General features: G+C 50.6%; 1 protein-coding gene across 1 annotated transcript; it reads left to right on the top strand.

Annotated features, from left to right (window-relative positions):
- The first annotated feature begins 1846 nt into the window (after nt 1–1846).
- LOC136289933 (sodium- and chloride-dependent GABA transporter 1-like) lies at nt 1847–23281 on the top strand. The gene is made up of 14 exons (XM_066184232.1): nt 1847–2101; nt 6353–6484; nt 7168–7268; nt 9792–9901; nt 10267–10399; nt 11573–11707; nt 12135–12238; nt 12479–12603; nt 13702–13814; nt 18138–18269; nt 18994–19096; nt 19303–19403; nt 20191–20358; nt 22985–23281. Exons 1-14 carry the CDS (start codon nt 1858–1860, stop codon nt 23087–23089), a joined length of 1806 nt encoding a protein of 601 aa, XP_066040329.1. The 5' UTR covers nt 1847–1857; the 3' UTR covers nt 23090–23281.
- The last annotated feature ends 1045 nt before the right edge of the window (nt 23282–24326 follow it).

Raw genomic sequence — 24326 nt, 5'->3', positions numbered from 1 at the left:
TGACAGAGTTTTTCTAACCTCAGTGATGAATTCTGTGGGGGAACAAAATCTACCTGCTGCAATCCTGGGATGCCTGCTGTAGTGAGCAGGAGTCATGCAGCCATTGAGCCTGGACTTAGGAGACCACCTCTGTCCAGTACACTTTGGAAACTCTAGTTAATGAGCCCCCCAGACATCCCATGGGACAAATGGCTGCTGTTTCTTTATGAGACTAGACTGCCAGTAGTAAGAAGCTCAGGCAAGGTCAGCTTTAACTTCTAGAGCGTGGCACCTCTTTACAGAATTGATTTGTTTCCTGATATACACATTTAGTTTTTCTTTTCATTTGTTTGTTTGATTTCCAGTGTTTGCATATATGAGTATTTTTGTCAACAGAATTCTCAGGGAGATTGTGGCACAACCCCTGGTGAAGATTAAATTTGTCTCTGTAAAATGGGCTGAGAAGTAGGTGAGAGCAAAGCCATGCCAGTCCTGTCTTCTGTACTGGCCGAGGGCAGATGCTGAGAGGGGAGGATAAACCCAGGAAAAGTAGGGAGTGTTATTTCCTTGGAAGGGTCCCTCAACATCCAACAAATTCCAGCTCAAGGCTTTACAGAATAGTAGCAGTAGATTCTGGTGGATTTCCCTTCCATTATTTACCCCCTTAATCTCCTCTTCTGAAGCCATGTAAACTCTCAGCATGCAGCATGTCCTGCAGTGGCAGGTCTCGCTCCGTAGCCGCACATTTTCTGGAGTATCACCTCTTGATCTTTTTGAACCTAGCACCTGCGGTCATGGTTTAATCCCTTGCAGTTCTTGTGTCAGAAAAGGTGAATCCTCGTATTCTATGACACTGATACATTCATAGGCCCCTGCCAGCTACCTCTTCCACAGAACAATGGATCCTGTCTCATTTATACTCTCTTCACGTGGAAGTTGCTCCTCACTTTTAAGCAGCCTTTTGGCTCTCTTCCATGCCTTTTTCTGACTTTGCAACAGCTTGTGTGACAGGAAGAGAGAACTGCACTTATTTCTCAAGACACAATATTGGTTTAGACACAGGTGTGGTGACATAGCCTGCTCTTGCTCTCTTTCCAAGCTGTTTTAGTGTGATGGTTATATACTTCTAAGGGCCTAAAATCAATGCAGGCACGTATTAAATTTTTAGTCAGACTCGTGCAATTAATCATCGGGACTTTGGAGTCCTGACTTAGTGGGATTTCAGTGGTTCACAGGCTGGCTGCAGTCACTAGTGAGCACAAGCTGAATACACCTGGGGATTACAGTAGCACATGCAATGTGGTGTACAGGGAGGAGCTGAGCAGAGCAGCGATTCCCCTGCCAGATGCTGCAGGTGCACAGCTGTGAACACGGCTGTGTTGCTGCTGTGGTGAGGGATAAAGGCATGGGATTGCCAAGTGGAGCACATCCATAGCACAGGTGCTGCTGCAAAGCTGTGCTTGGCTGGCTGGGCCATGCAAACTCTCAGATGGCTCTGTGGCTGTTACACTCAGTTTTGGACCCCACGCCTGGGAGCTGTGGCACCTTCATCGTGCCCTCCTCCACTGTCACTCAGTCAGAACAGATATCTTTCTCTGCTCTGTGGTGGGTCACCCAAAACCTGTGGTTTTTTTGCATGCCTACTGGTCCCGGGGCTCTTCCTGCAGAGCGTTGGGATGAGAAGCAGATAAGATGAGAGTTGAGGGATTTGTTATGTAGTGGTAACAACCAAGTCTGACACAGGACACCTTCCTTCTCTCCTTTCTCACCAGGAGCTTTGCCCAGTGCTTCTCGTCTTGTCTTCGCGTGGCCAGGGCAGAAACTGCCTTTCCTGCTCCTCCAGCCCCTCAGCAAGTGCGGATGTCCATCTGAGTCACCATGGGAAAGATGGACAACACCTCTGTGGAGCTGAACTCCCCCTCTGAGGTGAAGCAGGCAGCCCTGGAGGAGCCGGAGCCCATCAGCCCTGAGATCGTGGGCACCAAGAAGAAGAAGAAGAAGGAGATCCCAGACAGAGGTTCCTGGAAGGGGAAATTTGACTTCTTGCTATCCTGTGTGGGCTACGCTATCGGTCTGGGCAACGTCTGGCGCTTCCCTTATCTCTGTGGCAAAAATGGAGGAGGTGAGAGAAATGCACAATGAGCAGCCTTGTCCTTCAGCAGGTTTTGGTTTGGTGTGGATCTGGGCAAATGAATGGTCCTTCAGCTGAGAGCTCTCCCACGCATGGTGGGAGTTATTAAGTTGTCCAGAGACAAGTTTCCATGATCTGTGGGTTTTACTAGCAAGCGCAGGCTGGGAAGAAGCAGTCCAAAGAAACAAAACAAGCAGTTTGAGTTCAGTCATGCTTGTGTGGTCCAAATTTGCAGGGCTAAAAAAAAAAAAAAAAAAAAAAAAAAAAAAAAAAAAAAAAAAAAAAAAGGCACGTAAACTTCATTTACTTACAGGGAGGGCTGTGCACAAATAGACACCCAGCTGGATTCTGGGGCACTTCTCACACAAGTCCAAACCCTTTTCCCTCACCTTTAAGGCTGTATATATAATTTGAGTTTTGCCTGCTAGTCTTCCCACTTTGCTTTTGCTTCCCTCTTAGCTTTTCCTGGCCTGGAGTCCCCATCCCAAGTGCCACACTCATTCATGCTGCTCTCAGGGTCTCTTATCATGTTTCTTCTGCATGTCTTTTTTATTTTCCTTTTACCTTTGGCTCTCATAACTTCTCATATCACCAGGCCATTTCTGCTGTCACCAGCAGTGTAGGATGCTCTTCTCCTCCAGCTCTGGAAAAGAGGAGAAGGGTCTTGCTTCCTGAAGCAATGTCCATTTCACTTCATGGCATTTAAGGGTATGGAGGCCCTTTCTCTGAAGGATGTGGAGTGAGTCCTAGCAGGAGACCGGAAAGTTAGCAATTTTAACAAGATTTCTAACTGAGCATTTTGTTTTCATAGAACTGTAGAATCAGAGGATGGTCTGGGTTGGAAAGGGCCCTAAAGATCACCCAGTTCCAAAGCCACTGCCAAAGGCAAGGACACCTTCCACTAGGTTGCTCAAAGCCTAGAACAACATCCAACCTGGCCATGAACAGTTTCAGGGATGGGGCATCCACAGCTTCTTTGGGTTTTGTGGAGAGGTGGAACTATTCAGCTGAGCTGAGCGAGCTTTATGGGAGCATCCAGGTCTGCCCCGGGGAGCCTTTGCCACAATGCCAGAGCCATGGCACGGGTCTGTCACCTTTGTCCAGCCAATCTGACTGCTAGCTCTCCTCACAGGACGTCTCCCCCGCGGCTAGCCAGCATCTGTCCTGCGGCTGCTGCGTCATCTCAAGTCTCACACCAGCTCCGCGCTGCCCGTGACTGTCTCCTCACACATAAACGTGGAGGTGACAATGCCTATAATTAGATGAAGGGTATTGTCAGGCTAAAATCGATTCTGCGTACAAAGTCAGCTGAGAACCAAGGACACGGGGTGCTGCAGAGGTGCGGAGTGCTATTATTAGCACTGGCAATGGCACACGGGGTGATCGCTGCCCCGGCGGCTGCGGGCAGAAACGCCGGGCGGATGAAATGCGGGAACTGGCTCCTGCCCGCTCCCAAACGCCTGCCGCCTCCCGTGCCGCTTCGTGGCAGCCGGGACGGCTCCTGCCTGCCCGCAGGCGGCCCGGAGGGCGGCGGAGCGTCCCCGCGAGCCCGAGCGGGGCGAGGCGGGGCCGCACGGCGGCTCCTTCGCACCCGGGTGGGCACCGCCTCGGCTCTGCCCCGGCGGAGGCGCCTCCGGAGCACGGCAGACTGTGGGTGGGACTCTAATTTTAGCGTCCTGCCTGTGCGCTGCTCCGAGCACGGTCGTGTGGGCTGCTTCCATTACGCACAGGCAAATTGAACTGAATGGAAATATTGTCGTCTCACTTACCGCTGTCACGTTGCATCGGCTCACGGCTGGCTTGCTCGGCGCGGGGAGCCCAGGGCACGGCAGGCCAGCGCTCGGCCCGTCCGCTGCGGGGAGCAGGCTTCACCCAAGGTGATGCCCGGGCTCCCTGCCGGCCCTGCACGCAGCTGGATGTGCCCAGCTGTGCCCATGGCCCCAGTTCTGCACTGATCTCTAACCTTACACAGTCCCTCTGATCTCAACAGGGTTGTACCGGGCTCCAAATTCACTCTAAATGCGGCTCAGTACGTGCTAAAAATTGCCTGTGAGATCCTAAGCTTGAATAACTTGAGAGAAAAAGAATTCTTTAAATAAGCATCCCGCACTCCTCATTTGCGCCCTGAGACTCAAAGCAACAGCGTGTAACGGCTTGTAATGCTCGGTTTTTGATTTGTGGGCAGTGTTCCTTTTTCAGGATTAATTGTCCTTCTCTGCTGTATGACATTAGGAGCAGGCAGGCAGGTTTGGGGCTGCACAGTGAGCACCAGGTGCTGTTGATCCTTCCTTGCCTCCAAGGGTCAGTGCTCTGAGGCGGACCAGCGTCCTCAGCCCTTTGACACCCACAGATCTGGAGACAAGGGACTGGGATCTGGCACTTTCACAAGGTCGTGCACAACCATATTTTGCACCGGCCCGCAAAACGTAGATAAAAATTTCAGAACTGATTTCCCACCTGGCTGTACAGGACCTGGGGATATTATCCATGCCTGCTTGGGGACCTGGCCCTCCAGAGTGGCAGTGTCATTGCCAACAGCCCTCAGCTCAAGGAGGTGGTCTGGTTTGTAGATTTGCCACTATTCTTGGGAATCTTTGTCAAGCCAAGATAAAAGATTTGTGTCCAAAAGTTTATTTGTTGGGTTTTTTCCCAGTCTGATAACATCTTTCACCTACAAACCTTCCTGACCTGCTGTAGATGAGAAATGCAGGATCATCAGAGCTGCAGCCAGATTTCATTAATTGCTTGCACTGAGGCGAGGAAGAGACCTGCACTGCTGCTCAGCTCAGCCTCCAAACTCCACGGCGGTAGAGTGTCCTCAGAGCAGGCACTGGCTTCCCACAGGGCTCCGGGGGCTGGACCTTACAGGCTGTGGTGTCTAGCGAGCACACAGGGGAGGCTGCTGAGCAGGCACAGTGATGCCCAAAGCTGTTCTCTCCCGTGTGCCAGGCTGCTGGTGAAGCCAAGAGCCTGCACTTCCATGCCAGCTTGTGATTCAGGCTCATGGTCACCGAGCTGCTGGCACAGAGAGTGTTTTCTCCCCACCACCCACTGCCAGCTCCTCTTGCATCCTGCCTCCCATGGACTTCCATGCTGGGTGCTGGCACCTGCCTCTCCCAGCTGGGTTCAGCTCCCTCTTGGCAGGCAGATGTCCCCAGCTGGATGTGCCCTGAGCCAGCATCCCTGGCTGTGCCTGCCTGCTTCCCTGCCCTCGGAGAGCCGCTGCTGGCACCTGGCTCTGCCGGGTGCAAGCTGGGCCACAGCTCTCCAGAGCGGCTTTGCTCGCCGGCTCCATGTTTGCTTTCCCACAGTTATCTGGAGAAGACTCAGACCGACAGCTCAGCCCTAAGGCTAGTGCAGGAATCAGCGCTGCCCTGAACACGGCCAGCTGCTTCTGGGCAAAGTGAGTGTCCTCCCTCTGTCCCCAGCCAGCATCTTCTGCTAAAGTTTGTCCTCCTCAGAAATGATGGCCCACTCCAGTTCATGCATGAGAAAGATAAAAAAATGGGCTTTGTCCCACGTCCTAGAAGTCAGGATGACCTGAACTTGTACAGCCTTCCAATCACACAGCAAGGCTCTCCTCTTCTAATTGCTCTTCTAAAATCTGGGTGCCAGTAATATCTCTAGTGAATGAATGTTCTACCTCCTTTCTAGTGATGAGATGATTTCCATAGGGCCACGGAGAAGAATAATATTTTCACAGGAATTTTAAGGGTAAAACCTAAAACACAGGTGGGGTGGTGTATAGCAGTGTTACAAGAGCCAATACAATCTTAGTCACAGTTTCCTTAACATTCATAAACAAAGAAAGCAGTGGCCAATGCCAGATATTCCTGTGCACTATTTCCCTCAAGAAGAAGAATTGAAAGCTCCTGCAGGTAAGACAGAAAGCATCAGCAAGTTCCCAATGTCAGTGTCCAAGCTTTTGGGTTTGTTGTCAGATTGGGTTTAGCATTGTCTGAACAGCCAACCAAGGGAGCCTGGCATTACACAGCCAGTGATGCCAGTGTCTATGTGGACATATGTGTATCCGTGGTACTTGCATACCCACAGTCATACGGGGAAGGCAGCCACCACCTCAGTGGGAGACTCACCCAACACACCAACTCCAGCTGCAAAATGTCACCTCTGGGAGAGGCTGTTCCTCATCACAGGGGTGCTGCAGAGCAAGAAACTGCAGCTGGAGGCATTTCCTTCTTGGTCAAAGGGGAACCTGTCTGATAGCATTGCTCCTTCTTTCAGGGGCCTTCCTTATCCCCTATTTCCTGACGCTGGTGTTTGCTGGGATTCCTCTCTTCCTGCTGGAAACTGCTCTGGGCCAGTATACCTCTGTTGGTGGACTGGGAGTCTGGAGATTAGCACCCATGTTCAAAGGTACTGTGCTGTATGTTTGTCACAACAATGGCCCGAAACGACAGGAAAACCCCCGTGAATGGTTTGAAGGCAAATCAGCAAATCCCTGGGGGCTGGGATGGGGTGGCAGGGGAGGGGAGGCTTTTTCCCCTCTGTCTTTATCAAGCTGTCCTTGACCTCGATGTCTGCAGTCTCTAAAGTCGCTGTGCTCTGTTCAGGCAGTTTTGTGTGGTGACAAGGGACTTTATGAGCAGTATGGACTGTGATGGAGGGGCTCTGGTTGCAGGAGACCCTTTGTTTTCCCAAGCCTCCCCGCATATCTTTAATTGCATGGGAATGCGACCTGTTGCCAGGCTTGAAGTAACTGTTTTCTAGAAGCCAGTGGTGATTTAGAAATGCCTTGGATATGGGAAAGTGCAGTTCTGCCAGGGAAGTGACAGGATTCTGTTTTCATGGAGCCCTGCCCATAAAGTGTGGGTAGCACACTGAGAGGCAGCATTGTTCCCCCAGTGGAAACGGGTGGCTGGGAGACGTGAGGGAATGAGCCTCCCTTGCTGACCAGCTCACAGTGCAACTACAGGACACTCTGTGTTGATGAGCCCATTCCCTTTTTCTGGTTTCCAAGAAAAACCTTGCTGTGGGGCCCATGAACTTCGTGTGCACTGGAGACCTGCATTGACAGTGCTCTCTGCCTTCATTCGCAGGCGTGGGACTGGCAGCTATGGTTCTGTCCTTCTGGCTGAACATCTACTACATCGTCATCATCGCCTGGGCGCTGTACTATCTGTTCAACTCTTTCACTGCGGTGAGTCGCGGGTGTGTCTGCAGCCTGCCGCTGCCCGTGGGCGCGGTCCTCACTCCCGCTTGTGGGCAGCGGTTTGTTCATCACCCACAGCGGGCTCTGGCTGCTTGTCGTTTGTGCAGAGAGCCCTTGTCAGCATCGTGCTACACCCTTCCTGAGGAGGTTCATCAGCCCTGCAGGCAGTTTTGTAGTGCTGGTGGTTGTCCTCCAGAGGGGATGGTCCCATCCCATCTACACGAACTGTTCCCCACTCACTTCAGTCTTTCAAACTCACCCTGTGTTTCTGTTTGTTTTTTTTTTCCTAGGCCTGCTCGAATCTGAGCTGCACATTACCAGAACTGGTTTTGTCAGGTTTTGTCACATCATGGCCTTATTTCTCAGGACTTACTCCTTATCTTAATTAGGTTTTATTCACTCCTCTCTTGATAAATGATATCCAAGGGATTTTTTTTCCTGCTGGGAAAATGATTCAGAAAGTATCTAGACATCTGCTTGTGACTGTCCCTTAGTGTGTGCTTTGGTGTTATGTTTTATAGTGGGTTCCTCTTCCTTAGCAGGTCCTTCTACCATACAAGGTTAGAATCACAACCCATATTAACTTCTTGGTAGCTGAATTATTTATTTCAGCCCCAAAGCTGGTAAGAGTTTCCTTAACGTAACTCTCTGACCAATCTGCAGCCTTAGAGGCATCAACCCCATGGTTCAAATGGGGATCTTTTTAAATGTCATTTAGATACAACCCAGAAATGCTTTTGTGGACACTCTACATCCAGTTTATTTTTGTTCCAGTAAAAAATTCAAGCATCTATCAAGACTTTTGCTGAATCATTCCATTTGGCGTTCCCAGTTCTGCTTCTACCACCAATACCACCTCTAACTGTAGGGTCCTGGATGTAGAACAAAATTATTGGCTGTGGGTGATTAGATGCACCCTCAGGGATTCCCACATAAACAGAGGTCTTCCCCAAAGTAACCCATCCCAACTACACCCTGGGCAGGATGCATCTTAGGATGAGGCTTTGGTTACATTCAGGTGTTCCAGACCCGGCTGCTCACAGTGCTTGCATGTACATAGGCAGATCCAGGTGTTTGGCTGAAGACCTTTTCTTTTGCCAGAGGTAATAATTCCAAATTCCCAAAAGGACCCGAGGTGCTAATGAAAAAGCTAGGCTGATGTCTGTCCCCTGTTCCTCTTGAATTTGACTGTGAGTATTTTGAACCATAATAGGAGCCCATCCTGCCTTCTGCAGTTTCTGTCCTCTGAAATTCCGAGGAAATAGAGCAGCAACAAACTGTCCTTCAGCCTGCCCCTCCTTGTGAGAGCTGTGCAGCTTCTCTGACATGCAGACATTGAAGAGCTGCTGTGCAGCACTGCTCGAGCCATTGCCTTTTCCTCAGGGCAGTTAGCAAGCCCTCAGTGAGATCACCAGGTGGGTGCAGTGGCCTGGGTGGCCACTGGAATGTCACCCCCAGCCCTGCAATAGTCACTGTTCTGCCAGGATGCCACGTTTGAAGGCATCATCTGCTGGAGTGAACTGATTTAGACGGAGCAGTGAAGGCAGCACATAAAGGCACTGATGCCACAAGACACTTAAAACACAGATAATATTTTTGAATAGCTCTGTGTTCGTGGAAGAATGGGGATGGATACAAACATCTTCTTAAAGCTTTGTTGAGCTGGAGCCTCAGGGCTTACCTGCAGAGGGAAATCAGCCAGAATAGCTGCTCTGCATTTATCTACACGCACTGTGCTTGGGAAAAGAGGTAGCTGCTCCTGGGGACATGTCCGAGCTGCCGTCCTTGGGCTGGCTCAGCCGTGGCACTACGTGGCCCGGGTGAGTTGCCCTGCCACGCTCACGTGGCCCCTGGCACTGCTGCTTCACTGCCTGCAGCGCCAGAGCTGACTGCACGAAGTCTGTAGTGCTGTGCTGCCGTCACACTGCTACCCACAGTGTGAACATCTCCCAGGAATCCCTTTGTGCTGCTTATAACCAGGGCAGTGGACGGCCGTGAAACAGCTGTGCTGTGCAATCCACTCCTGTGCTTGTGTTATAACAGTCTGTTTGTGCAGACAGCCCAATGCCTCCGTTCTCAGCGCCCTGTCTCTTCCTAAGTATTGAACTTTAGAACAAATCACTGCTTATTCTTTGTGCACTAAATTCCAGCCACTTGTTGAGTGAAGCCAGCGAAAAGCTGTAATGGTTATAAACACGATATCCCTTGATAGTGTTTTAATTTGTAGGTATTAATTATCAACAGTTAATTGGAAGTGGCTTTCTGTTGCTAACATTTTATCGGAGCTATGGCACTGCCCTAATCACATGATGATTTTTTTTCCTGGAATATCCTTGTCACGATTTGTCATATTTTGGAAAATTTTTCCATTATTTGGCTACAAGGACATGCCCATCCAGTGGAGCTGCCCATTTCTCTTTGCAAAAAAAAAATTAAGGGGTTTCAGTTTAAAAGATTTTGTTTGGGAGATGTCACATGGATGGTAACCCTGCTGTCTTTGTGCCGGCGCAGGACCTGCCGTGGCAGAACTGTGGGAATGCCTGGAACACCGACCGCTGCTTCTCCAACTACTCCCTGAACGACACCACCAACCTCACCAGCGCTGTCACCGAGTTCTGGGAGTACGTCCCCAGCTGCCTACCCCAGGTTTCTCCCCCTCCCCGTGGTCACTGTGCCTGCCCACGGGGCTGTGCCTGTTGGCTCTGTGCCCTGGGCGGCTTTGGCACGGGGGATCACAGCCAGCCACTGGCCATGGTGGGCACGGGGTGCCCTGGGCAGCGGCAGGTCAGACGGAGGGGCAGGCAAACAGCCTCCACACCTCCCTTCACCTCCCTTTACCTCATCACAACGGACCCCAATTCTCTCTAGGGATTTGTGGGTTGTCACGCTTGTCTGCACCTTCACCCTCCAGCCACCTCTGGGGGCTCCAAATCCCTCTGCCCTTGATTGTTAGACTTCCTCCTAACTCAGAGTCTCCCACCCTCAGGAGGAACATGCATCAGATGTCCGGAGGCCTGGGGGAGCCTGGCACCATCCGCTGGCCCCTGGCTGGCACGCTGGCCCTGGCCTGGCTGCTGGTCTACTTCTCCATCTGGAAGGGTGTGGAGTGGACAGGCAAGGTACAGTGTGAGGGGTGGGTCTTTTGGCGCTGCCTCTCATTGCTGCACTGTCAGAGTGTCCTCCAGACACAATTTTATTTAAGTGTCTATAACTAAGGTGTTTAGAGGCAAAATCACAGCAGATACTATTAAATTCCTGACATTTACCTTTCACAGCTGTAAAAATTGTTACCATGTTTATGGTAATTTTCATTCTAAGTGTAGAGAATAGCTCTTGCCTGTAAGGTCGTGGGTCTGAGCACACATTCTTTTTAGGAAGGGTCATTTTCAGAAATTACTTATATTTCCCACGTCGGGATAGCCCTTTGAGAGAGCTTCTTGTGGCATCCCCCTTTTGACAATCACAGTCTCTTAAATTGCCTCTGATGGGAAAAATCTCACCATCTCCTTTGAAAATTTCCTTGCTGCCCTTCCGATATTGGTGGGAGACCTTCAGATGAGGAGGCCATTGTTATTCCCTGTGCAGTGTTCCAGGCTAGCACAGCAGAAAGGTAATTGCTTCATTTAGTGAAACTGTGGTGCTGAGACGCTGGGATGTGTTATTTAGAGCACAGCGTGATGCAGCAGCACACCATTATGAAAGGAATAATCTAGAGGAGAGATCAGAAGGAAGCGCTTCAGGGGTAGGTCACCTAAGCTGTTAACTTCCCCAGTGGCTCTCAAACAGGCTTTAGCTAAACAGCAACAGCAGAGCCCTGGTGATTACTGGTGTGGGCCCCGTCACGAGACATGGCACATCCCTGTAAGGTCCTGAAACAGTGCTGAAAAGAAAGCAGTGGAATCAAGACAACTCGTTTTGCTTGATGCATTGGTCTAGAGAAACACTAGCTTTAGCTCTGAGAAATAAGGATGTGATGATTTAAAGGCATTACTTCTGTGGACTAAAATTATCCCTGCAATTCCCTTGGTTTTGGGCATTTTCATCCAGACTTCAGCATGCTACTTTTGTGATGAGTGTGTCCTTGTGTATCGCTGGCAGGGTGAAACCTCAAACAGCCAGAAACGTTACTAGCATGGGAAAGGGGGACAGCAAATGCAAGGAAATGCTGCTGAAAGTGGCTTGGGAGCCTGTCCCCCTCAAAGGAGAACATGCCAGACTCAATGACACCATGGGCAGGAAAGCTCCGGGGCACAGGTGGGCTGATGGCTTCTCTCCCATGGGGTCTTTTTCAGGTGGTGTATTTCTCGGCCACCTACCCCTACTTCATGCTTTTCATCCTCTTGTTCCGGGGAGTGACACTGCCAGGAGCCAAGGAGGGGATCCTCTTCTACCTCACGCCGGACTTCAGGAAGCTCTCTGACTCTGAGGTTCGTAGCCTGGTGAGGAGGGCTCTTATCTCCCAGCTGTCTCTGCAGTAGGCTTCCCCGGGCACTTCCCATGAACATTGTAAGTACTTAAAATGACCCTGGAATAACCCCGTTCAAGTACTCGTGACCCATGTCCCTTAGGCTGAGACAAAACTGAGGGACAGGTCCTTCACGCGTGGAAATCTGTGCAGCAGCTCTGCTGTACTCAGGCAGTGTTATCCTCAGGAGTCCCAAGTTATCCTGACAAAGGGACCTCTCCCCTGGGCTGGGAATGCCTCACGGCACTGAGTGTCCTAGGGCTGCTGGTCTGCTCTTGTTCTGCTGGTCCCAGGGGAAGAACGCTGCGCTGCTGGCACGGGGACCTCCGAAGGAGCACAAACGCAGCAGCACACACAGCAGCAGTTTTTGTCTTGTGGCTCCTCCACAGGTCTGGATGGACGCAGCCACTCAGATCTTCTTCTCCTACGGCCTGGGGCTGGGCTCCCTCATTGCTCTGGGCAGCTACAACACTTTCCACAACAACGTCTACAGGTCAGTTGGTTTTTTTCCATGCTCCTCTGTGGCAGGGAGCGCTCATGGGCGAGGCGGGGGGCTGTGGTGAATCTGCCTGCTCTCTGCTGTCCCCTTGCTGGCAGCATGCAGCCTAGGGGACACACTGTCATCTCTGCAGAGAGCCCCAGCTCTCCACGGGGCTTGGTCTTCTCTTTACCCCACCCTCTTCTCTTGGTTGGGACCTGCAGGCAGGGTTTTTTCTCTCTTTCTCTCTTCCAGAGACTCCATTATTGTCTGCTGTATAAACTCCACCACAAGCATATTTGCAGGATTTGTTATTTTCTCTATCATTGGCTTCATGTCACACATCACGAAGAAGTCGGTGTCAGAGCTGGCCTCCTCAGGTAAGCAGAAACCCAGGTTCAAATGCAACAGCAACCTGTGAGAGCCGTTTGTCACTGGGTGTGGGGTCTTTCCTGACTAGTTGTGCTGAGGTGTTATTTTGCTGTCGTGAAATATTTAGGCCATTTGCTCTCTGAAACCTTCCTATGGAGAATAGATACTACCTATGTTTTCAAGAGACATGATCTAAATTTGGAGTCCCTTTTTCATGCAAAATCTTGAGACTGTGGTCTTGACGCCTTGAGAGGTTACCTGGAACAGAGGCTAGACATTGTTAAAGGAATAAAGTAGGTATTTATTAAAAGGCCTTCAAAGGTTACACCGTGGGCAGTACAAGAGCCTGGCCGTGGCCCCACCCAAGGTGGACACCTGGTCATGAGGTTTCACACTTCTATAAGTTTAGGTTCATTTACATATTGGGGTTAATTGGCCAATTACAGCTTCTTTATGAAGTCCCATCCTCCCAGTTTGCTCTCCCCGATTCACTGTTGTTTGCCTGAAGCTACAGCAGTGTCCTTGGTTCTCAGGCTGGAAAAGGATTATTTTGTCTAGCTAAACTGTGAAGAGAAGTGCTAACACTTTATATGAAGTTCAGAGTTATATATTAATGCAATACAGAATCTGAAAAATATGAAAGCTAAAACTTAGTGCATCAATCTCAGAATAATTTTTTAACCAAGATGGGACTGTGTCTTTCTGCACGAAGACATGTTTTGAAATTGCTGTCTTTCCAGAGAAAGCTTTTATCTCAAGAAACAGCTTTTTGTGGTGGAAAAAAAAGGCACCAGGAAAGCTGTAACCAGCTCTGAGTATCAGTTTATTTTTCTAGCAAAGTGCTCCAGCTCCATTTGGTTGCAATCATTTGATGACTTTCTGGCTTGCAGGACTTGTTTCTCCAATCATTTCTGTCTCCCCATCTTATCCCCGTGCCTCCCACCGAGGGAGGCAGGCACAGAGGCTCAGGTGTTCCTGGCTCCTATGTGAAAACCCCAGAGTTCTTGGCTGTAATTTTTGTCTCTCTATTTAACCATGGCCCTTAGCTCAGCCTGCCCACCAGATGCTTTGTAAACATGGGCTCATCCCTCTTTTCTTTACTGCAGGCCCTGGACTGGCTTTCCTCGCCTACCCACAGGTTGTCACACAGTTGCCCTTGTCCCCACTCTGGTCAATCCTCTTCTTCTCCATGCTGATGATGCTGGGTCTGGACAGCCAGGTGAGACAACCCAGGGACAAAGTGGGGCAAGTCACAAAAATGTCTTCAGGTACAGTGGTGGTGTCCCCTTCCGGAGAGTGCTGAGCAGAGTGGGGGTTTACTCTCTCATGGTGGGAGGGCTGTGCCTTCCTGCAGCATTTTGGCATTGTTGTTGATACCAGCAGCCTGAGCAAACAGCAACCCTGAGCAAAGCTGCAGCTCCCTGGCCTGGTCCATAGGTTAGCAGGGATAGATCCTGGCAGAAGGAAGGAGTTATGCCTTGGAAAAGACAAAACAAAACAAAAGCCATTATCTCCGCATTTTTACTAGTGGTGATAGGGTCTTTTCCTGATAATTCAGCATGAAAGTAGCTACCCAATGAGGCAGTAAATTGCAGCATGCCTTCCTTTTGAGGGCATCAAAATCAAAGGCTCCTGCAAAACCCTGCACTCGATCCGTCATATCTGCCCTTGTGTCCCCATGCTCTTCTCTTGCAGTACAAACCACCAGTACAAAAGGGATGCTCGCTTGGATTGCATACTCCAGGGTTCATAAACCCAAGCCTACTTCACAGTCGTACCCAAACCTATTCCTGAAATGTCACATCTGGTTTCCAGGAAAATCTAATCAACCAAACCTGGTTTTCAATCATGTCACACTCTCAGAAACACTTTGTAAAGCTCACGAATGCATTACCACAGACATCATTTAGCAAAAACAAAACCCAACCAAAAACAAAAGCCAAAAAAACCCCACCAACCCCCCCCAAAAAAAACCAAAACCAAAAAACCAACCAAAAAAAAACAAACCCTCAAACCTAATAATATCTAAATGTTCTGAAAGAAATTACATTTACAGAAAAAAATTATCTGCATAGATTATTCACTCAGTGCTGGTAAATTGAGACATGACAATAAGCCCTCTAAGCACTCTCTGGAATTTATTTGCTGCATTTGCTACTAAAATACCCTTTGAAATTCTCCATGTCCCTTCTGCCAGCCAGTTTTGGAGGGCAGGCAGTCTGCTGGGGGGGCTGTCATTGCCTGGAGGAAGAGGCTGGTGGGGAATGAAGCATCAGAAGGAAAACAACCTTTTAGAAACCACGGCTAAATACATGTGAAGAAGCTCTCTGTCTGCATGCTGGGGCTCTGATTGATTCAAACACACCAGCAGCAGTAGGACAGCTTATGCACACACACCAGTGAACACAGGCTGCTACAACGGCTGCAATTCCACATGCATTTTGAAGCATTCGGTTAAAAAGCAAAACGTTTTCCTCCGTGCTGATTGCACGTCCTTTGTGGCATTTGCAAGTGGGGAGCAGGCACTTTCCATCTGGGTCAGCAGCCCGCCCGGGGAGGCGCAGCAGGGCCGCAGGGCGTGTCCTGCCCCGCGGGGCTGCTGGGCTGAGCCTGTCGCTTGTCCGCGGCAGGGCACGGCTCTGTGGCACGGCGGGGACGGGAGGCTGGGCTGAGATCCGGGTCTGCCGTGCGGCCGCGAGCTCCAGCCCTTCAGCGTCGGCGGCAGGAAGTCCAGCGAGCCTCCTACGGATGCGGCCCAGCCCCGTCTGCCTGTTCCTGCCGGCGTGCCCAGCCCCTCTGCCGCGCCTCGGGCGGGATGAGTGGCCGGGGCTGACACCTCTCTCCTGTGCCCTCGCTCGTGTGCCTCGGTGTTCCCTCTGCTCTGATCCGTCCCGGCTTCAGCTCTCTCCCGTCCAGACCCCCTTTCATTATATGCTAATGCTTCCTTTTAACCTGCCAGTTTCCAGGTCAGGCATTTATTGCTCAGGGGAGCTGGCCGCCCGTGTGACTGCCAGCCTGTCTGTCCCATGTGAGGCTCCCTCGCACGGGTTGGCCGTGAGGATTTGCAGCTGCCGGCAGTGAGACCACTCGCACGGATCTCTGCTGCACATCTGGCAGCTGTGGTCAAACTGCCCCCGGGTCCGTGCATCCCAGTCGGGTGCTCCGTGGGACTGAGGAGGGAAGAGCAGGCTGACACTGGGAAAGGGTGGGAGAGAGGCTCTCTCCTTCAGGCAGGGCTGCCACACCCGTACGGACTCCCGAGCCCAGATTACTGGACCCAGCAGCCTGTGGAATGATTAGGCCCCTAAAGGGGAAAAGGAGCAAAAGAGAGAAGTTAATGGAAATAAAATGCTTGGGAAAGAAACAGTATCGTGGGGTGAGGCAGGAAGAAGAGAAGATTATGTGCTAAAGATTGTGGCTGGAAGGGATTGGTGAAAAAAGCTGTTTTTTGGAAAGCAGACTGCAGTGGCAGGAACCGAAGGCACGGGTGCTCAGCTCGCTGCCCCTCAGAAAGCAGCATGCTTTCATTCAGGTGCCTACATGTGCAAGTAGCCAAGGTTTGGTCTGTGAGCTGGGAGGAGTGAGCCCCATGCCAAGCAGCTGCAGTCCCTGGGGCTGGAAAGGTAAGGCTCCGCCAGGCTGCAGCCCCTGTGAAGTCTGAGGCTGTCGTGAGGCAGTTTTCAGTAAATGGTGTGAAGGTCATTGCCTGTTCCATGGCTAGAAAAAGCAATGGACGACCGTTTGCTTCTGCACCTGATCTGTTACACAGGAGCTTAATTTTGATAGGAGACAAAGAGAATTCAACTCACTTGTAGCCCTGTTCCTCATCACCCATCTCCCTGTCTTTCCCTCTGTGCATTCCCTGATTTTGGTTGTTCTTCCTGCACCGAAGGGCTGTCAGCCTTACTCCATCCCATTATCTAAGGCGTCATTTTCTTTGCTCCTTTTCTGCTGGACGCTATCCTCTGTCCCCAGCCAGGGCTGTTCCTCTCCAAATGCATTTCCCTTTCTGGTCTCAGATCCCCTGGCCCTGCCATGGCTCCGGCAGTGCCTGGCCGTGCAGCCATGTGGAAGGAATAGCTTTTGACAGTGGTTTTTTAGTCATGCTATCTCATCACACTGTGATGCCAGCTCAGTCCTGACTCTTCCAGACAACAAGCCAGGTGGGGTGGGGTGAAGAGCTCACTGCCAATGACTGTAAAGGCAGCTTAACCCACACGTGAACGGCAAAAGATGCCTTAATGGCACTTGTGTCCGACACAAAAAGCTTAGCTCATTAAAAATTCAAGTGGAAGAAGCTGAGCTTTGATGGTCTGGGAGTACTGGCTTTCCATGCAGATACAAACCCCTGGGCATAGGCATCTCCCTCTGCCTTGCTCTGGCCCACGCTGAAGCCAGCCCCAGCAGTCAGCAGTGTGCAGCTCTTCCACCATCCCTGCCCAGCTCTAGGCTCAGGCACTCCATTTTCCTTCCACACATCTTCCCAACCCTCTGCTGCTCTTTTTGGTCTGTGCCTCCACTTCTGCTCTAGGGGTTTTTTTCCTTCCCAGGGACGGGGAAGTCCCTGACATCCAAAAGTGATGGAACCACTTTCATTTTCATTGCACTGGCTTGTACATTTGCTCAGCATGACCAGGGAAGCCAGTTTGCTGCGCTCATAAATTCCCAGGGTTGTTGCTAGAGGCACAATGTGCTCTCTGAGAGAGGTATGTTACCTGTAGTTTCTGGGACCGAGATATAAAAGTAAATCTCACAATTTATCAGGAGATAGGAGAGAAGGATGCACTTCACATATATAGAGTCAAACTGCCCTTGTGCCAGAAGGCAGAACCAGCAGGAAAACTGGAAGGCAGCACTCATGGGGATTTTGTTATGGTTATGGTGCAGACAGCATTATTATACTGTGCCTGGTACAGCTCTGCACGAACCGTCCAGGGGTTTCCACCTCTAGAAAGATGATGTGCTGTGAGGATGGGCTTCTGGTGTGCTACATGCATCTAATGTTGTGGGCTTGAAAAAGTGAAATAAAGTCAAGGACCAGGTAGTCAAAGATGTTGTTATTCACATGCATTCGAGACTGGGTAGTGCAGGTCCTTGCTGAGCATTTCAGACCATTGAACAGCACAAGTGCAGTTGCCACAGGCTGAGGAGAGCAGGACGGGAAGAGTGATAAACATCTTGCACGTGTCCAGCAGCAGCCAGACACAGCTGTGACACAGGGCGTGGGGAGCAGGGCGGTGATGGGGAGGCCCTGGAGAGGCTGTGGGAAGAAGGAGGAGGCTTTTCATGAGAAGCAAAAGGCAGAGATTTAGCTCAGCTCTTTTTAAGAATTTAACTTTGGTGCTCCTAGCCCCATCTATATTCAGTGGGAAAAGAGATGAATTTTCAGAAGATGGTTCAGACTGTCTTTGTGCAGAGATGCCTCTTTCTTTTCTCGAGCCTTCAGAGTCCATAAATCACTGAGGTTCTCAACATTGAAGTTAAATGTGTGTGCGTTAAGTTACTTACCTGTATACTCCTTGGTGCATGCATTTTCCCCTAGTTCTGCACTGTGGAAGGTTTCATTACAGCCCTGATGGATGAGTATCCTCGAGTCCTAAGAGCCAGGAAGAAGATCTTCATCGCAGTAGTCTGCTTCATCTCTTATCTCATTGGATTCTCCAACATCACCCAGGTACGGATGGCTGTGCTCGTAGCTCCATTCCTGACATCTTTCTGGCCACTTGGCATAGCGCAGCACCACCAAAGCTTTGGGAGAAGTGACAGCATTCCTCCTGTTCCGGGTAAAGTGGTTTGCACATCACATCAAGCACATCTCAACTGACTTAGGGTGTCTCCATATTTTTTACCATCATCCTATTGTCAGTCTGGCCTGTTGTTCAGCTATTTGCAATCAGGACTCAAGCCAACAGAGCCTGAATTTAGGGGATGCTTGCTGCAAAGACAACGAAATCATACAACGAAAACCTGTCTGTTGGGGGCTTGAACCTCTGGAGCTGAAGCTGAGGTTCCCATGAGGGGACATGAAGGCTGAGTGGTCTGGAGACCATCTGTGGAGCAGTGTGGGTTCATGAGGAGGCGAGGCAAAACTCTGGGGAGGGGCGGAGCAGACTAAATTGACTCTTTCTAAGGCAGAGAAATGGAAGAGATCCTAGTGAATTTCTTCTTTTCTCCTCACCCTTGGCTATGTCTGAACAGGCTGGCTAATTGTCTGCAAGAGCACGTCAGATTTGCTGCTGGGAGCCAGACTCCAGTGGAAACATTGCAGCAGCGGCTCTACTGTCCAAGGAAGTTAACATTAAACCCACAGACATGGACAGCTGCAATCCAAGCTGCTGGCTGATATTGTCGATCATAATCTATAACTGAACTCCTTGATCCTGTTTTTGTCTTTTCAGGGTGGCATTTATGTCTTCAAGCTGTTTGATTACTACTCAGCCAGTGGCATGTGTCTTCTTTTTCTTGTCTTCTTTGAGACCATCTCAATTTCTTGGTGTTATGGTAAGCACAAAACACTTTTTTCCTTCATTTTCTCCATGGGCATGGTGACTTACTGAAAAAGCCAAAGCCAGCGAAGACAATGACAAGTTTGCAACACAAAATAGCTTAGACTGATAACTTCAGAAAATCAGGAGTGGAAGGCTGTCACCTCAGTTCTTCAGCCCATCACAAAGGTTTTTTTTTTTGATGCTCATTTCTTCTTGTAGGTGTCAACAGGTTTTACAGGAACATTGAAGAAATGATCGGCTACAAGCCTTGCATCTGGTGGAAGATCTGCTGGGCCTTCTTCACACCGCTTGTCTGCCTGGTAAGATCTAGGGAGTCGTGTGTGCAGGATTTGGTCTAGAAAGGCCTCTAGACGGGCTGTAGGGAAACACTGTGTTCTCAACCCAGCACAGGTCTGGTGCAAAGGGGTCCCCAGGCAGACTGGAGATGGGCAAAGTGACACGGGAGCCTCTTTCACTCTGCCTGCTGGAAATCACTCATAGAAAAAGTTCTAGATGATTGCTTTTAATCTAAATGAGGCCATCAGTTGTTTGTTTTTTTGTTTTGTTTTGTTTTTTTGGTTTTTTTGGTTGTTTTTTTTTTTTTCTGAGATGCCAGAAGATAAGGAAAATAATTTAATGGTTTAAAATCTATTACTGGTTCTGGCTTTCAGCTACTCCAGCTTCAGTCTCTGACAGGCTTATGAGAGCAAAAGCTATCAGCAAATGCAGGATAACTCACTGCAGAGCAGTTTGGCCTTTGCAGGTTCCTGCCCTTCCAGCAGAAGTAGTGCAGGGAGTGGTGTGATAAGGCCAGGGATAGGAAGATGAAGGCTCCTGAGATCAGCTGTGAGGATGCTCTTTACTTGCATAGGAGCTACTGTGGAGGCACCGCTTGTTCTGAGTAGTCTAGTGAAGAAGGAAAGCAGGGGTGTTCCAATTCCAGCTTTTCACATAGGATAAGAAGAAATGATATGAAATTACCAGTTGGTGGGCTGAAAGAATCTAGACTAATATGAGAGCTGTCGGGAGCTTAGAGGGTAATGAAGGAAAGAATGGCTGGACCCTGATTCTGCACTTTCCCCTGCAATGGCTGGTGTTCTTTTCCAGGGTGTGTTCTTCTTCAGTGTGGTGGAAATGACCCCTCTGACGCTGGGAAAATACGTCTATCCCGCGTGGGGACAAGGCATTGGTTGGCTCATGGCCCTGTCCTCCATGGTTCTGATTCCAGGGTACATGCTCTACTCCTTCTTCACCTCAACAGGGACTCTCCGGCAGGTAGGAGCAGCTTCAGCAGCCTGCCCTTTGCTCGGGGCAGCTCCTCCCTGAAGTGAACCTGGGCAGGGCAGCCCCTGCCCTGACAGAGCTGCACCAGGCTGGTGCTGCAGGAGCTCTGTGCATCGCCTCCCCCAGGGGGGGTTCAGTGCCCTGAGCAGCCTCCAGTGCCACGGGCTCTAACCCTGGGAGCTCTGCTGGGCTGGGGCTGCACATGCAGCTGCACCTTCAGGTGGTCTGCCCTTATGTCTGTTGTTCTTCACTGGCATTTGTGTGATCATCACCACAGAAATGGAGCCCTCCTCCCCTGGCTGTCCCTTTGGCACGGGGCACTGGAGCCATGGAAGAGTTTGGGAAGAAATCCTTGAGGTTTCTTGACCCAGAGAAATCCCAGCTCTTGACAATTCCTGGCTATCAGCATGTTTCCTTGGCACTCCTCAGCAGGGAGATCAGCATCCTTCAAGCCTGAATCCTGAAATATCTCAGGTTAGGCCCTGCTAGCTGCAGAAACAAGCGCAGAAGTGGCTTGTCATGTGCCTTTCAGAGAACACTCAGTGACTGAGGGCTTAGGAAGGAAGACCCACAACACCCACCATGCTGGTCTTGTTTAAAACATTTGCTTTAGTAATTTGAGCAGGATTTTATGTAGCAGCGAATCATGAGTCTCTATGTCATACCCAGTACTTACTGTTAAGATTTTATTTACAGTGTTGACATTCAGCCTTGAGAGCACTGTGCCCCAAATCCCTGGCTCGGTGCTTACAGTTGTAAGAAGTCACCCCAGGAGTGTTGATTTATGGCTTTCCCAGCCCAGCTGGAACAACAACCAGACGCCATCTAAATCACATAAGTTTATTTTAGGGGTGCTGTGTTTTTAACAAAGTTTGACTCAAAAAAGTTGTGGCTGGAATTACTGGGCTGAGGTCGGCTTCAGGTTCTCTGTCTTTGAGGTGAAGTTGCAGGTGGGTATGAGTTTTCTTCCTCCCAGCATTCCATTGGATGGGCTCTGTCGTGGGAACTGGGTGGGTTGGGGTTTCAGATCGGCTTTCAGTTTCTGTTTTCTCATCTGAAGCTGGGTTTAGGTACTTGTCCTTCCTGCAGGACTCAAGCCAGGGTGCTATGTCAAGCCACGTCATTGATTTTGGTGCAATTTCAGCAGTAGGTCCTCCCTCAGACATTTACAGGGTTCCTTCTTCCCTTATAATGTAGATTGGAAAAGGGGGAAAGGGAAGCCTGAAAGTACAGGTATGGGTTCAACCCTCTGCCTAGTGTCCAGCCTGTTTCCCTGGAGATAGAGAAAGCACATGGCAGCATCTGGGGGAGCCCACACCGGTCTGTGACCTCTCGGGAGTGGCTCGACTCCTCCTGACCAAAGGCTTGTGCCAATTATATCCACGGCCCTTCCCAAGTGCTGTGTGCTGCTGTGCTGCCCCAGGGGCTTGGAGGGAAGCTCGTGAGTGTGTTTCCACCCACCCCCTCAGCATCTTGTGCAAACCATCAGCACCAGGCTCCTGTGCACCCTCCCTGTCTGACTCTTCCCCTAACACTGTCCGTAAACATCACGAGACCCAGACCCCCTCTCGATCATTCACTGACCTAGGAGTGAGCAGCAGATGGCAGCAGGAAGAAAGTAGGCTAATCTGTGTGTGCATGTGTTGGTATCAGAGAGACAGAGAGAATTTTTGGCCTCTTATATGCACAGATCCTGGATTAATTTGTAATAGAGCTGGAGCTGGAGGGAAATTAGATGCCAATCCTGAATAAAGTGGTTTTGACAGACAGGAAAGATTACAAGTAATTTTGATCCTACTGAGCATGAATGTGAGAGGGGAAAAAAATACCATGAATGGCAGAAGCAGTTCAGTGAACGTTTCAGTGAATTCACCCAGCAGCAGCCACTTCAGTGGCGTTGGAGGGTCAGAGTTTGTTTCCCTTTACTGAGAAGAGGTTCTGCCTGTCTTAGTGATGTCCAGGTCAGGCTTAATCCTCATCTGCATGCTCTTCTGCAGTGCACAGCATCAGTCCCTCCCTGACTGGCAAAAGTGATTCATCCTTCTTCATCACTCCTGATGCTCAATCCACACGCCTCCAGTAATGATTTGCCCCTCCATATTTTCCTGAGCTCTTGCTTCTCTTTGCTTGACTCTGCAATTTTCATTTGATCAGCTCAGGGTGACAGAATTGCTGCTGTGCAAAGGTTTGTGCAGGTGGATGTTCTGATCTGCATCAAAGGCACAGACCCAAACCTTGCTAACCTGCTGTAGTTACTTAGTAATGCTTTGTAATCAACCGTAATTGGCCAATAGGTCTGCTCTGAAGCCTGTGGCATTGCAGCTCTTTCTTTTTCCTCCTTGCAGCTGGTCTTGCCTGCTAACAGTTTGCCTCTGTTACCAGGATGCTCCCCATATTTCAGATAAAAGGAGGAGCTGCTGTGCTCTGTGCAGCATCAAAGCCAAGGTGACTGGCGGAGGCTTTTGGGGCACTGCCAGACGCTGCTGGAGGAGTCACGCCCTGCACCATCCCTCGCCCTGTAACCAGGGTCACCTCTGAGCCCCGGGGCGAGGGTCCCAGCCCTCAGCTGCTGCCCCCAGCCCTGGCTGACACACTCTCTCCTTTCATTCCCGGGCAGCGTTTGCAGCAGATGACACAGCCCAGGCCAGAGGTGCACGCCCAGAACAACGGCCTCCAGCCCAAGACGTCCTTGAACGGGAGGATCTCGGACGCCGCCGTGTAGGAGCAAGCCCGAGCTCCTCGCCCTGCCCTGTAGTTGCTGCCTCCACGTTGTCCCTCGAGCTCCTCTGGCACAGCTTGCTGTCCCTGACTCTGCGGTGGCTTGTCCAAGGGAGGACCTGGTGGAGGAACCTGTTCTTGGCTCTTCCTCCTGGTGCGGTTGACCAAAGCCCTGAACAAGCCGCCGCCAGGGCGTTGTGAGGTGACCACCTTCATCCTGCATCATCCTGCTCCTCAGGGAGGAGCGGCTGGTGCCCACACCTTCCTCCTCCTGAGGAGAGGTGGTGTCTCTCTAGAGAGCTTAGGCTGATTGCTATCCACTTGCCTGTTTTTCTTGCCTTCCCCTGTGACGCTCCACAGAGCATCCCCCAGCACACAGCTGTGTTTCACCCCAGAGACATCGCTGTCGCCAGGTTCAAATCCCAGACGCCCGTTGACTGACGGAGCATAAAACACCAACAAATACAGAACTGGAGGGGGTGTGCAGAACCAAGGATTCTAGTGCAGAAGAAGGGATTCTAGCGAGGAGTCCCGCGTGTTGGTAGCTGTAGGACATCACCCCACCCCTGGAGAAGGGCGTGGGGACAGTGCGTGCTGCTCACAGTTTCATCCCTGCACAGTCCCCAGACATGTTTGCTGCATCCGTGGGGGCTGCCCCTGTGAGCCAGAGCCCAGCAGAACAGTCAGCCTTTCTTTTCCGGAGCATCCTGCCCTCTGTAGCTGTGTGCAGTGGCCACACCCTGACCCTAAAAAGCAGCTAAAAGGGTAAATGGAGCAGGGTTCTTTGCTACAGGCTGTTCAAGTCTCCCACGCGGACCACAACAAGCTTTGTGCAGAGGCAAGGCTGTGTGACAAGGAGAGTTTCCAGCACGGTGCAAATCTCCACCCAAGATAAAACAGGGTAGTTCCTGCCAAGCAGCCTCCCTGGCTGAGTTCCTGGGTGGGAAACAATCAGATGGAGCATGATGCCCATGGATGGTTCAGTTTGTACCTTTTTCAGGAAGTGGCCACTCCTCAATCCCAGCTGGTGGAAGGCAAGAATTATTCCTGAGGCAGTTGGCAGGATGTGGCCACCACGCTTAAACCCACCCCTGTGAACCAGTGCTAGCTTCCCTTGGGAAGTGTCTGTTCAGCCAGCTGCTGTCTCTGGCACGTCCCAACTCCCAACACAGGAACCACAGAGGGTTGTGAGCTCTTGTAGATGGCGCTGGAGGAGTGTAACACCTTGGAGAAGGCTGGCA

This window comes from Chamaea fasciata, unplaced genomic scaffold (assembly GCF_029207755.1).
Source record: "Chamaea fasciata isolate MVZ Bird 193981 ecotype frontalis unplaced genomic scaffold, bChaFas1.0.hap1 SCAF_5, whole genome shotgun sequence".
NCBI classification, from domain to species: Eukaryota; Metazoa; Chordata; class Aves; order Passeriformes; family Sylviidae; genus Chamaea; species Chamaea fasciata.
Note: the sequence above shows the minus strand (reverse complement) of the source record. Positions and strands in the feature narration are given on the sequence as shown.

Coding starts and splice junctions, on each gene's coding strand:
- LOC136289933 (XM_066184232.1), top strand. CDS start 1,858: ATGGGAAAGATGGACAACACCTCTGTGGAGCTGAACTCCCCCTCTGAG. Junction 6,485..7,167: donor ATTAGCACCCATGTTCAAAG/GTACTGTGCTGT, acceptor CTTCATTCGCAG/GCGTGGGACTGGCAGCTATG. Junction 20,359..22,984: donor CAACAGGGACTCTCCGGCAG/GTAGGAGCAGCT, acceptor ATTCCCGGGCAG/CGTTTGCAGCAGATGACACA.